The sequence below is a fragment of the Palaemon carinicauda genome, chromosome 9 (assembly GCF_036898095.1).
Source record: "Palaemon carinicauda isolate YSFRI2023 chromosome 9, ASM3689809v2, whole genome shotgun sequence".
NCBI classification, from domain to species: domain Eukaryota; kingdom Metazoa; phylum Arthropoda; class Malacostraca; order Decapoda; family Palaemonidae; genus Palaemon; species Palaemon carinicauda.
In genome coordinates, this window is record NC_090733.1 from 59,579,407 (window position 1) to 59,594,870 (window position 15,464).

At 33.1% G+C, this 15,464-nt stretch overlaps 1 protein-coding gene across 1 annotated transcript in view; it reads left to right on the forward strand.

The window, feature by feature from the left end:
* The window catches only part of LOC137646438 (uncharacterized), a 242,213-nt gene that overhangs the window by 215,915 nt on the left and 10,834 nt on the right, over nucleotides 1–15,464 (forward strand). Inside the window, 1 exon segment of the mRNA XM_068379538.1 lies at nucleotides 2,091–2,233. Within this exon segment, the coding sequence (XP_068235639.1) occupies nucleotides 2,091–2,233 (143 nt within the window).

A 15,464-nucleotide genomic window follows, 5' to 3' on the forward strand; every position in this document is an offset into this window, starting at 1 on the left:
TTATGATTTACAATTTTACATTAAAGTTATGGGCTTGTAAGATTGGTTGTAGAATGATGAACAAGTTTAATAGGAATAGTCACTTCCAATCAAGACTATTTATTTAAATAAATTACGAAATTGGATAATGGAGTTGGGAGTATAAGATTTGTTACCTAACACATTCGTATTCCTCCGCTATTAATTTTGTCTACAAAGCGTCACTAGTAGTAACATATCCACATAATTTGCAATATGATACAATTGCACAATTTTCAGCAGCACTGTTTTACATGTATTTTTTCCCTATGACCATATCCAAATGTACTGTTGTTATTTAATTAGTAGCAAATAAGTGTAAATTATTGTACAATTTCTGACTCCATCTAGTGTGTATTAAATAACACACATAGATATCAGTTTTGAGAGCTCTGTATAATCTACAGACTTTGATCGCATAATATAAATGTAAAATCATTTCAGTAGAGATATTGAAACAAACGACATGAAAACTTTAAATTCTGAGAGGGGGGGGGGGGGGGGGGGCAAGAAGACTCCTCTCAAGGGGCGGGTGCAAGATTTTCCCTAGCGGGGGCAATTGCCCTCCTTGCCACCCCTTGGCTACGCCATTGATTCCATTAATTGCTTTCAACTTTTTTTCTGGAGATACCTTGAGCCATGGTTTAGTGTAGGCGCAAGTCTAGGCTAATGCCGTAATGAAGTTTCTGAGATATCATGAAATAAAAAATGGCTGCCACATGGTCATAAATGCTAAATCAGAATGACCTCCACCTTGATCTCAGGGTCACTGGACGATTTTTGTGAAAAGATAGATTTTAAAAAAAAATACTAAATCTATGGTTCTTTCCAGCCCGATATCACACAAGATGTTATCCGAGTCTTAAAAGTAGGGGTTAGGTGGCCTTCCAAGGCAACTTAGATAGTAAAAGGCTGGTTACTTTGTTAAGAAGTGTAGGTTAGGTCCCTTTGTAGCTCTATAATGAATGATATACTATTTCCAATATTTTTATAGTCTCAATGTCCCTAAGAGCAAATTATTGGCACATTCTGTGTGGAGTTCTTTCTCTAATGCTCTCTAGTTATTATTATTACTTGCTAAGCTACAACCCTAGTTGGAAAAGCAGGATGCTATAAGCCCAGGGGCTCTAACAAGAAAAATAGTCCTGTGAAGGAAAAGAAACCAGGAAAAATAATCTTTTTTTAAGAAGAGTAACAACATTCAAATAAATATCTCTTATATAAACTATATAAAAAAAAAACTTTAACAAAGCAAGAGGAAGAGAAATAAAATAGAATAGTGTGCCCGAGTGTACCCGCAAGCAAGAGGATGCTGTTTCGTCAGAATCCTTTAAAATTACTTAAAAAGGAATTAATCAATCAGCCGTATGATATTTGAGAGCTTTAACTAATTAAAAACTTATCCAAGAAGTTCTTTTAATTCATGTACCTAAAATGTAATGAAATGCATTTATTGTCGAAACCCTAAAGATTATTAACGTTTCAGTCTGAGTCTTTTGGCATTCGTTATGAGGGCTTAAGCTGGGCTGGCCTCTCACGGCTTGAAAGGGGTTTTTCCAAGCGATATTTCAGTAAACAGGGGTTTTTATGAACAGGTGGATACTAGTCTATGCTTGGTATGGCATGGACAGTGTACAATGTTATACAAATCTTTATTCAGAGGTGCACGCGTTTATGTGTTCTTTCAATGATCAATGTTACTATTCAATTTCATTCAATTTCAATACCTTGGATGAGTTTCAGAATGTTTCCTCTGTTATGTACTATGTCATATTTTACTATGAACTATCCTTTTATTTTTTTTATTTTGTAGACCCATCGACGTAATAATTTCGTTAATGACCTAGAGCAGTATAATTCTTATATTTCTATGGATTATCTTATCTTTCTATCTATACCCTTAGAGTTGTTTACTTCTAACTGATTATGTGCTTTTTACATGAAATAACAGTTTCTGCTGCTCTCATTATATAGTGCTGGTTATAATATTAACCGATTTGATGCTTTTCCTTTACCATATTATTATTCATATCATCAAACTCAGCCTCTAACGACGGCCATTTTCTTTTCAGCTGGGTGTGCTCTGATTGTGATCGAGGTAGCGGTAACCCTCTTCCAATACGAGTCCGCTCACCTGCCCAATCGGCATCCACCTGGCTCCACCTGGGACTATGGATACTCCTTCATGCTTGCTTGGATCACCTTCATAGCCGAGGTTAGCATGGCTCTTAAGTTTTAGCTTTCATGTGAAGCTCGGGATTTTGTAGTAAGCACTACAATAGTTTTGATACAGCCTATTCAATTTGCATCTTATCTAAGGACTAGTTGATCAAATTAAATTTCTTCCTTTGAAAGATTTTTGTGTTGAGAGGGAAAATTATAGAAGTAAAGAAAAAATCTGTAACTATAACATTTAACTCCAGTCAGCAAAGAGGGTACAACATATGTTCTTTAATTAAACTCCATTGGGAAAGTATCAGAAATATCTTAGGGATTGATTAATTGATTTAAAGTTTTCAGGCATCCTGACATCTAAGATCATTGACGCTGATATCATTTAGTTTATATATATAAAAACATTAAAGGATGTTCAATTAAAACCATAAAAGTTGAATGTCATTATAAAAGTTAGATAGCTTTCAAAAGACCTGCTTCTGAAATAAATCTAAAAATGCCGCTCACTTAGTAGGACACATCATGTCCAAGAATCTTGGCAAGGATGAACCTGCCACCGTCACCTCGAGCCTCAAACAAATTTCTATTCCTTAAGTTATTATAATTGTGGCATTCGGTCAACAAATAACTCACTGTTAGAGGTACTAAGCAGTCATCACAATACGGTTGGTATTGGCCCTTCAGAAGAAATTCGTGTGTCAACCGAGTGTGACCAACACGGAGACGACAAAGAGAAGTCTCCCATTTTCGGGGCATCATGTTATACCTCCAAGGAGATATGGCATTTGTTACTTCTCTCATTTTCTTGCCATCTAGACTATCCCAGTGCTGTTGCCATTTATTACAAAGCAATTTCTTGATGTAAGGTAGGAAATCGTTACACGGAATGGGATATCTTGGCAGCAGCTCGGATGGAGCATTCTTTGCCAGTGAATCTACCTTCTCCTTTCCACACACACCTACATGTGCTGGAACCCAACAAAATCAAACAGTTATACCTCTCCGTCCAATAATAAAAAGCCATTCTAAAATCTTCAAAACTAGAGGGTTACTAGAATTAAAAACTTCTAAAGATTGAAGGACACTCCTTGCATCACTAAAAATTGTAAAATTACCCTCCTTCTCCAACGCTATTTTCTCAATAGCGGTTAGTATGCCATACAGTTCGGCAGAAAATATGGAAGCTGATAGAGGAAGTGCACCTCTACAATTAAAATCATTACTATGTACTCCAAATCCAACGCCAGCATCAGATTAGGAGCCATCACTATATATAAAAGTCGATCCTCTATGTTCCTCAACATGTTCCATAAAAAAATACCAGATTTTACAAATAAACATTTGTTCCTGCACCGTATTGCCATATTAATTACCTTGATTGCGTGGTCATTTTTGGAATTCCAAAATCCAAAGAAATTCAAACATAATGTTTGGCATAATAACTTGCATTTAAATACTAAGCACGGCCCTCGTTCGCTCATTGATTATTGGCTCTTGCTTAAATTTACCCGTCCTCTCTCTAGTAAAAGTTTCATTTGTAATTGACAAATTTAAGTATCACATTATTCTTTTTTTTAATTCACTTATTACTCAGCCTAAGGAGAGAGAGAGAGAGAGAGAGAGAGAGAGAGAGAGAGAGAGAGAGAGAGAGAGAGAGAGAGAGAGAGAGAGTTATACATTAAAACATAACTAAAGAAATATCCATGATATTGATCTAACATGATATATTACGATATTTTATACGATATCAGTTGTAAGTTATATCATCCAAAGTGCAAAGCAAAAGCAGCAAAAAAATTGGTCTCCTTATTGTGTCAATCTCCTCCCACAAAAGGATTCGAGACAATGTTGAGTGTGACGCATCTGACATTTCGATTAAGCAAAGGCTGTGAGATAATCTGTGGAATCTTTTTACTTGCCTAAATCACAATAACAACCAATTGAGTATTGGTCTAAACATATATCACGATAAACAAGCCTGTATCAGCTGTGAAGTTAAGTTATAATATCTGAATTTTTAGTAAAAAAAAGATGAAGCTAGTCAGTTCTTGGATGGGTGGCCGCCAGAATGGTGACAACACTTTTTGGCAATGCCCTTTCTAAAAGGAAAAGATAATAGTGGGGAAAAGATTCTTTTAGATCTGTTAATCTTTTAAAAAACGGTTACTTTAACAACTAGAGTTTACAGTTAAATGATTTTTTAGTAGCATTGCTTTATGGTCATGAGGTTGGAACCCGTACTATTAGAAATAAATATTGATATAACTTTAGGTTTTAGACTTACAGCATACACACTATACCTAAAATGTTCCTGTGTGTCTTGCACTTGTTTGGTATGACTCCCAAAGAGTGGAATTAACATCGTTATGGATTTTCGAGTTTTAAAGGATTTTTTCTTATATGTAAGCCTACGAGTGTCCCAACTAGGGGAGAACCTGAACTGCTTCCCTGACAACTGTAGTAGATTTTAAAATAAGAGAATCTAATGAAAACTTACATTTAGTGATAAACGAAACAGAGTTTACAAAAATGACAAATGCCTATTGATGTAGAATATATAATTTATGTTAAATTTCTAAAGAAGAGTAGACTACATAATAAAATATACCTAATATGAATTAAAACTAACTATTAATGACCTGAATAAAATAAATTACAACTTAACTTTAATTATATTTACAATATACACTAGCGGATCCGGGTTGGTGGAGGGTCGCAGGGGTGTCACGACCCCGACCCCCGTTTTAAGATAGAAACGTTTTACTGTTGAACTTGGGGATTTCAAGAAAAAATGTTTGACTAGTAAACTTGAGGGTATCAAAAAACAAAAATTCATCGGTTAAACTTGGGATTTTCAAGAAAAATATTTGACTGTTAAACTCGGTACATTGGTGGAAAATATTCATATTGTCAGTTATCTTTGTTTACATATTTCAGCCTTTATTAAATTATTTTGCTTTTCACAAGTTTTCCTACAATGGTCCTTTTGCTCAAAAGTTAAAAACTATTTATGATTCAACAATTGAACGCAAATCTATGATAGTCACAAGCATTAGTGTCAAACGCATTTTAATTACAAATGTGTAGAGTAAGGTCAATGTGAAGTCTTATCCCTTTCAATGGACAAATGGTTAAAGTTTATTTTCTAATTGCATTTAATACATAGCCGTTTAAAAAAAAAAATTCCCCTCAAGTCTTTATTCTCGACCCTTAATTAATTTGAGATCATAAACCAATTGTGGCTGAATGCATGAAAGTCACGTATTTAGGGATAATATCATAATTAAAATATATATATATATATATATATATATATATATATATATATATATATATATATATATATATATATATATATATATATATATATATATATATATATATATATATGTATATATATATATATATATATATATATATATATATATATATATATATATATATATATATATATATGTATATATATATATATATATATATATATATATATATGTGTGTGTGTATATATATAAATATATATATATATATATATATATATATATATATATATATGTGTGTGTGTGTGTGTGTGTGTGTGTTATCAGCAGTTTCTAGTCCACTGTAGAACAAAGACCTTAGCCATGTCCTTCCACTCCTGTCTGTTTATGGTCTTCCTATGCCAGACTATACCTGCAAATTTTCTTAGCTCGTCAGTCCATCGTTTTTTCTGCCTTCCCCTGCTTCTTTTGCAATATCTAGGGACTCAGTTTGTTATTATCAATGTCCATCTATTATCTTTCCTTCCCATAATATTATGCCTTGCCCATGTCTATTTCTCTTTCTTACATATTATTAGAACATCCTCTATTTTAGTTAGCTCTCTTTGTGTTAATATTCTTTCCATAGCTCTTTGAGTTTTAACTAGCTTATGTTTTAAGACTTTTGAAAGGCTCCAAGCTTCTGATACATGAGTTATTACTGTTAAGACCATCTGATTAAATATTTTCCTTTTTAGAGAAAGTGGCATTCTACATTTCATCATCTCATTTTGTTTACCAAAATGTGGATGCGGATGTCTTAAGATTCAGGTAATAAAAGTTTGTGGCAGACATAACAACTTCTATTTATGTTCGATCTAATAGAATCCAGACATGGATAATTCTATCTTCGAATGTCTCTTTATGGCTAAGATACAAGAAGATGACAGATAGGCCTCTTTTGTTTTTGTTGGTGATTTCAATGTTCACCATAGGGAATGGTTAAATTCTGTTTTTTCTACTGATTACAATGACTTAAGAACTTGGAACTTTGCCCTGAATCCAGCTGTGAGGAAATCATAAATGATGCTTCTCACAGATCTGGTAACTTTGTGGACCTCGTATAACCGACTCCAATGGCGTTATAAGAAGTAAGGTTGATTCTCCAGTTGGAACATCTGAGCAGGCTTTGATTTCATTAGTAGTGAGGACTGCGTAGCTGTAGCCTGTCCCTGATGTTTCATACTCATGTAAGATTATGTAAAATATCAAGCAGACTGGAATTGGACTTTGAGTGACCTTTTAGGCTTGAATTAGTCACAATTGTATAATAGTGTTGAACCTCTTGTTCCATTGAATGAAATTCGAGTCAACATAATTGATAGACGTATCCCTTCTTGTGTGCTAAGATACCGATTGAAAGACAAACCATGGTTCATTGATGATTATAGACTTGCTTATGTGGAAAACCAGGAGGCCTATCATCTTTGGAGGGGTAACAGATCAGATTTGACTTGAAATAACTAGACTCAACTATACTCAACTACTCAAATACTCAACTAAAATGGAATACAGTTTTTCCATAAAAGAAACTCTTTCTCGTACAACTCAAGAACATAAGTGGTGGACTACCCTTAAATCTACACCCTTCGGTGTGCACGCAATAGTTCCTCCTTTATTTAAACCAGCTGGTTCTGTCACACACTATCCAAAGGAAAAGGTAACCCTTTTGGCTGATGCGTTTGACAGTAAACAGAGTAATGAGAAACTTGATCTTCCACCTTCCTGTTTTCCTGAGGCTAAACTAACTAGTTTAGCATTTCAATCTCGTGAAATTAAAGCTCTATTGATGGACCTTGAAGTTATGAGGTGTAGACACAAATGATATTTTCCTTGGATTTTATAAAGACTGCTGATTTTTTAGCTCCAAACTTATCTGTTATTTTCACAAATTAGTAAGAAGAGGAGCTTTTAGCACTTGTTAGAAAATTGTTAATGTTACTCCATTATGTAATTGTGTTTGTGGTAGCTTAAGTCCAACTGAATGTCGTCCAATTTCCATAACTCCCATATCATCTAAAGTTTTTGAACGTCTTTTGGCAAAACGTATAAATATGTATGCAGAATGCAATCCTCTGTTCCCTAGTTTACAATTTGGCCTTCGAGCATGTGGTGCCCTTCTTACGATCTCCAATTTTGTACAGAAATCCCTTGATAGTGGTCAGGAGGTTTGTATGATTAGCCTTGGTTTTAGTACTGCCTTTGACCGTGCTAATCCTGAGGCCCTTGTTTTCAAACTTGAACAGTTGGGAGTGGGTGGGTCTTTTCTTAGCATTATTTTAGAATCACTAAGTTATAGATTGCAAACAATTGTTCATGGGTGCTATAGTGAGTTTAGTAGGGTGATATCTGGTGTTCCTCAGGATAGTGTTCCTGCCAAATTACTTTTCATCTTATATACACATGACATGTGGTTTGCCTAGAAAACAAGCTTGTTGCATATGCAGAGGATGCTCCTCTCTTTCCATCAATTTCATCTCCTAAATGTAGATCTGGAGTTGCTAAATCCCTTTTATGGAGAAGTGGCTAAAATTAGAGCATGGTGCAAATTATGGGGCATAAAGCTGAATCCTAACTAAACTCAAAGTACGATTGTAAGAAGTAGGTCGAGGACAGTTGCTTCTCAACATCCGGATCTCAGCAATAATATGACCCTGTATGACTTAAAATTTTAGGCGTGATTCTCGACAACAAATTTACTTTTCACAAACACATTAGGTCTGTATCTCCTTTAACGGCACACAAAAATTGGCTAAACAGGTCTTTTGAAGCTTTTTGGTGATCAATCTATTCTGAAGAAATATTTTAATTATTTCGCTCTACCTTGGTTCGAGTATTGTTCTTTTGTCTGGTCTTCAACTGCAGTTTCTCATCTTAATTTGTAGGACAGGAACTTACTGTCTATGAAATTCATTATTCCTGATCTAGATATAGTTATCTGGCAATGTGGTACAATTAGTTCATTATGCATGTTACATAAGATTTTTTATAATCCTGACCATCCTTTACATTCAATTCTTCCTGGACCGTTCCATCCTTTTCGTAATACTAGGTGTGCAGTTAATTTTAATAGTCAGGCCTTCTCCATCACCAGTATCATTACTTCACAGTACGCCAGAAGTTTTATTCTCGCTATGAACAAGTTGTGAAATGATCCTGCTCATCGGGCAGTTGAATCGGTACAACTTCAGATGTTCCAAGCTTGCAGCAAATGTTTTTATTTTGAACAGGGTGACATAAGTGTCTTTTCATAGTTTATATATGAAAGATATATTTCAATATTGTTGAAGTGTTTTGCAGACTGTAGCCAGATATAGTACACAGACTGCCTAGTGTCCGTATGCCCACCACACTCCAACGTTCACTAATCAGAAAGATAAAGCAGTGGAATACCCAGAAATCTGGGCAAAAGGTAATTAGTCAAGAGAACTGGGCACTGGGCACCACCCCTCGATTTTTTTTATACTGGGCAAGGGGACCCAGCTAGAACCTTAAATTTCCCTATTATCTTCTCTTACCTTGAGCTTGCTGAATAAACAGGTAGTATGACCGTTGATTTAATTCTGGGAAAATCAACAGAAATAATAAATAGCTCTATCTTCTTTAGGTAAGATCTCTTTTTCTTGACTTGAGTTTGCCGAAAAAGCAGGTAGTATGATCGATGGTTTAATTCCGGGGAAAACCAAGAGTAAATATATACATATATATATATATATATATATATATATATATATATATATATATATATATACATATATGTGTGTGTATGTATATATATATATATATATATATATATATATATATGTATATATATATATATATGTGTGTGTGTGTGTGTGTGTGTGTGTGTATAATAAATAGCTTGAATCTCAGGTTAGATTTTAGAAAGGACGCAAATAACATATTGAATAAAAATGGATGGCTGAGGAGGGGTCAGGTTATGTAAGGCAAAGAAACGCTTACAATGGTTTATGAAAAGCAGAAATGTGTATTTCAAAATGAAACCAAATAAATTCAATTATAAACAAACTCTTGGGTAAAAACATAATTCCACATTAACAAACAGACTTCATCAGAACCAAAAGTGTTGATCTATGATTAGGTAATGAATTTTTGTTTTATGACAAGGGGAAAATAACTACAGTATTAAATTGCGAGATTTAGGCTTATTGAACACTTACAAGCAGAGTCTTGTTACGGCAACAATTTCCGTACCAAATACTGTACTCAATAATCTATGCATCATTATAAACTTTTAAAAACTATAAAAGAAAAATCATAAAAAAATATCTGCCCAACCTGCCAGATTCAAATCATCAACTCATGGTTAATAAAGGTAGACAGCTAATCAGAGGGAATTGTGAAAACCTACTTATATTTCAATATACATATTTTAAGCCTGACCTTACATATGTATGTACTTGCAAAATTAAGGACAATTACAATGCAAAGCAGGTCTCGTATCATATGTATCTCAGTGCATTTATTAGTAATTTACTTGATAGAAAACATTTTAATCTAGATATATATAATTTGTAAAATAAAGTACTTTTTCAAATGGCTCACTTGGGTTTTGTTCCCAGCTCCTGCTACAAATATCATCACAAGCTCAAATTCCCTGATACACAAAATTAAATCAATTTTTCATTATCCTTCTTTTGCAGTCATCCTCGTCATCATCATCTCATCCTACGCCTATTGATGCAAACGGCCTCGGTTAGATTTCGCCAGTCGTCTCTATCTTTTAATTCAAGACCTTTCCATTCATCATCTCCTACTTCGCGCTTCATAGTCCTCAGCCATGTAGGCCTGGGTCTTCCAACTCTTTTAGTGCCTTGTGGAGCTCAGTTGAACGTTTGGTGAACTCATCTCTTTTGAGGAGTGCAAAGATCACACCCAAACCATCTTCATCTACCCCTCAGCATGATCTCATCCACATATGGCACCTGAGTAATCTGTTATAATTTAATTTCTAATCCTGTCCTGCCATTCAACTCCTAATATACTTTTGAGGTTTTGGTTCTCAAATCTACTAAATCTATTGGAGATTATTTCATTGTCCTACCATGACTCCTATCCATAGAGTAACACCGGTCTCTCTAAATTGATATATAATCTGATTTTTATATTTCCAAATTTTACTTGACCGAGCCATTGTCTGATTGGCTTTTTTCACTCTTTCACAAAACTCTAATTCTAAAGACCCTGCATTAGAGATTATAGTTCCTAAATACCTAATGGATTCTACCTCATTAATCCTTTCTCTTTCCAATGATATTTCATCTTCCATTGCATACTCCGTTCTCATCATCTCTATCTTTCTTTTATTATCTTGAGCCCAACCTCGTGTGATATTCCATGCATTGTAGTAAGCAAATTCCTATCACTAATACAGTCCAATATTTCTCCATTGTCTCCAACTGTTCTACACATTACAAAATCCATGAGGAGGATAAACAACATAGGGGACAACACATTTCCTTGGAATACTCCGCTGTTCACTGGAAATTCATTTGATAAGACTCCACTAACATTAACTTTGCACTTGCTATGCTCATGAACAGGCTTAACCAAATTTACATATTTAAAAGGAATCCCATAATAACGCAGGACTCTCCATAAAATTGGTCGGTACACGCAATCAAAGGCTTTTTCATAGTACACAAAGGACATCAAAAGTGGATTTCTATATTCTACGCATTGTTGTACATGTCTCAAAATGAAAATTTGGTCAGTGCAACTTCTACCTTTTTTAAATCTTGCTTGTTCATCTCTCAGCTTTTCATCAATCTTTCTCTCCAGTCTCTTCAGAATAAGCATACTATATATTTTCATAATAACTGACGTAAGTGTGATGCCTCTGTAATTATTGCAATCAGTCAGGTCTCCTTTTTTCACCAACACTCCTAACTCCCATTCATCGAGTTTTGCCTCTTCATGCCACATCTTACAAAATAATCTTGTGAATAGTCTGGGGGTCACTTTATTGTAATGAAGTTTTGCAATGATAAAAAAAATCATTAGAACTATATATCTTATCCACACAGTAAGTCAGCAGGGTCTGGACATTGATTGTCCTTCAAGCTTCACGGCCACACTACTTTGTGGTCACTTGTTTCTGGGACCTAATATATGAACCTAATACTGGGACAGCTGTGTCAGTATATGTGAAGAGGTACCCACACTATGACAGGCAAAGGTCTGTTAGGGATTCTGTGCACACTATAAAAATCACATGATAAAGGGCATCCAACCTCTACACTAATTTCACTGAAAGGTTCACTGCACTAATATTCTAAGAATCCCCTACAGTAAATCATTACTTTCCCTCACCTAGCAATTTCAAAAGCAGAGGGGAGTCCTAATCGCTCTCGCCGCCTATCTTTAATAGGTTCAATACAGGATTCTTTAATTCAGATAATTTATCCAAGTGACCCTTATTTTCTTTTTACAATCTTCATCTTATAGTGAGATTCTAGCAAATGATCAAGCCTGGGGGCAAGGCACCATTTCTCTGCAATAAAAAAATAATTTTTTAGTGATGGACTGGAGATACACAAAATATACAGTTCACAAAATATATGTAATACATTAATACATTGTACAAATGCAAACTGAAAAATAATATCGATAATAAGAAATAAATCTAGAATTTTTTTTTCCTTTGCATATTTCAATTTTGTTACTGTTCTTTACTACTTTCCATATAGTTTATTCAGTTCCATATTTACTCTCCTTACTGGGCTATTTTCCCTGTTGGAGTCCTTGGGCTTTCAGTGTCCGGCTTTTCCAACTAGGATCATTTTCAGTCGTAAGTTATTTGATTCCCTATTCAAATCTTCTGTCACTTTTTGCAATTACTCCCATAATTCACTAAATGGAGCTATGTCATCTGCAAATCTTATGTTGTTAAGGTATTCCCCATTAATGTTAATTCCTACATTTTCCAAATCTAAATCTTAAAAACATCTTCTAAGTAGGCTGTGATTGATTTAAGAGAGATGTGGTGTCCCTGTTTACACTATTTTTATTTAGATTTAGGGTTCAAGTATTCTAAAATAAGATTCATCTATTCCTTGTTTTTGAAGGACTTTCATTACTGCTGAAGTTTTTAACAGAATCAAAAACTTTCTGATAGTGTAAAAATTATATATATGGTGGTTTGTCCTACTCTGTTGATTTTTCCATTAGCTGGTTAACTACATGGATATGAACAGTTTCTAAATACCCACTTCTAAAGCCTGCCTACTCTATTGGTTGATTAAAGATTAGGTGTGTTTCTATTCTACCTAATATTATCTTTTTGAATAATTTACTTATTACTAAGAGTAAACTTATTGGGCGGAAATATTTCAGGTCTTGTGTTTCCTTTTTTGCGAATTAGCATAATAAAAATTTTCCAAGCTGTAGGTACAGAGCTTTCTTGCATATGTTTTTTGTAAGGTTCACCGAGTTTTACTATTATGAAATCTCCTCCATCTTTTACGCACACACACACACACACACACACACACACACACACACACATATATATATATATATATATATATATATATACTGTACATATATATATATATACTGTACATATATATATATATATATATATATATATATATATATATATATATATATATATATATACATATATATATATATATATATACATATATATATCTATATATATATCTATATATATATATTTATATATATATATATATATATATATATGTATATATATATGTATATATATATAATGTATATGCATATACACACACACACACACACACATATATATATATATATATACATATACATATATATATATATATATATATATATATATATATATATCTAGTATTCTAATATAATTGAAAAAGACAAATTATTTTTTATTTAATACTGCCGTAAATTTCAGCCGCCTGTCTCTCTCCCTTGGTATACAGTATATATGTGTCAACCTTAGTTATAAATATCAGTATCATTCGTTTTTTATGTTTATTTGTGATCTGTTGGTGTGCATATTCCAGTTGCTAAATTAAGTGCTTTTGTTTACTTTTCTTGATTTAATTAATATGACCTTTTTAAGGAAATTAAACCATGTGTTAGAACACTTGTGAAGTGAAAATAAAACATCTCTGATATGGCTGTTTTATCAGTTAGCTTTTGTTCTTTTCAGTATTTGAACTAAAAATTATATGGAAATTGGAAATTTAAATGGGATTACATTGTAATTTGGTTGCTACGATTTTTATTCAATATCATTTGTAATATTTAAATGTGATATGATTAACAAATCTATATGGCATGAAAACTTCATTATTCTATAATTGTTCAATAAGTTTACCGGTTCTCAATATACTATATGCTGTAAACAAAGCTGAGGTTTTAATATGCGAGGTAACTTGTTTCTATGAAAGATAGTACAGTAGATAAGATAAAAACTAAAAAAAAGGAAAATCTTCAACGAAATGAAAACCAGACCTTTCTTCACAGAAATGTCTAATATGAAGACATCAAAAAAGATAATGATATAGAGCTTGGAATTTACAAAAAAAACTACAAACTTTGATCAAACTAAAACGATAATCTTCATCTTCCGTCCAATTGTTGCTACGACAAAAATGTAGTAGAAGATATGTGGGAAACTGAAATTTTGAATGACATGGCTGAGGCCTTTGTTATGCATTAGACTATTAACGGCTAATGATGATGAATTACAAATAAGAAAAACTCTAGTTCATATTTTTTTCCAAAAAGGATTTTCTCATTTATGTCATGAATTATATTGCAAATATAAATGACAGTTTTGTCACTAATACACGTAACTTTCTTATTTTTCAAATATGAAACAAATACACTTTGATATTGAATTCGCTCTGCTACGAGACATCTATTACAGCTTTAAGGATCGAATTCTTGGCCCGGCAGATATTTTTAACTTTATCATATATATATATATATATATATATATATATATATATATATATATATATGATAAATTTTTGCACATTTAAACGTGTTTCTTTCATATTTCAAATAAGCCATATATATTAATACATTAAAGTCTGGAATCTCTTAACGACCTCGGGATCAGAGCCCAAGGCGGAACCGCCCAAAGACTATGATATCGGACCGGCGGGGATTTGAACCCTCGTCCAGGATATCTGTATGCCAGTGACCATACCACTCCGCGGCGGAGTGGTATGGTCACTGGCATACAGATATCCTGGACGAGGGTTCAAATCCCCGCCGGTCCGATATCATAGTCTTTGGGCGGTTCCGCCTTGGGCTCTGATCCCGAGGTCGTTAAGAGAATCCAGACTTTAATGTATTAATATATATGGCTTATTTGAAATATATATATATATATATATATATATATATATATATATATATATATATATATATATATCAGTATATATATATATATATATATATATATATATATATATATATATATATATATATATGTATCTATATCTATATATCTATATATATATATATATATATATATATATATATATATATATATGTATATATATATATATATATATATATATATATATATATACTTACAAAGCTAGTCTTCATAAAAGTAGAATATTTTATTAACATATTTTATTTGTGTATTTAAGAATTGTATAGCCAGCTCGTAAGCTGAGTTCCACTCACCTAGGATTAGGTAGTGTATGTAAATTACATAAGACTTTCGTCATTCATTTCATTGTATTTTAATTCAGTTTCATATAAGTAAATTTATGTTATTATAAAGAATTAGCTTTCTTTTTAACGTAGCTTTGTTATGAAGTCTTATGTAAGCTTCTAGGTATGCTGCATGACACACACAAGGTATGAGCATGAGGGATTACCTCATTTTTATGTTCCAACGTAGTTAGAAAAAAGGTTTTTTCTTGTTTTTTTTTCAATATTATGAGAGGAAGGTGGGCAGAGTTAGCTGAGAGAGAGTTGGATCGC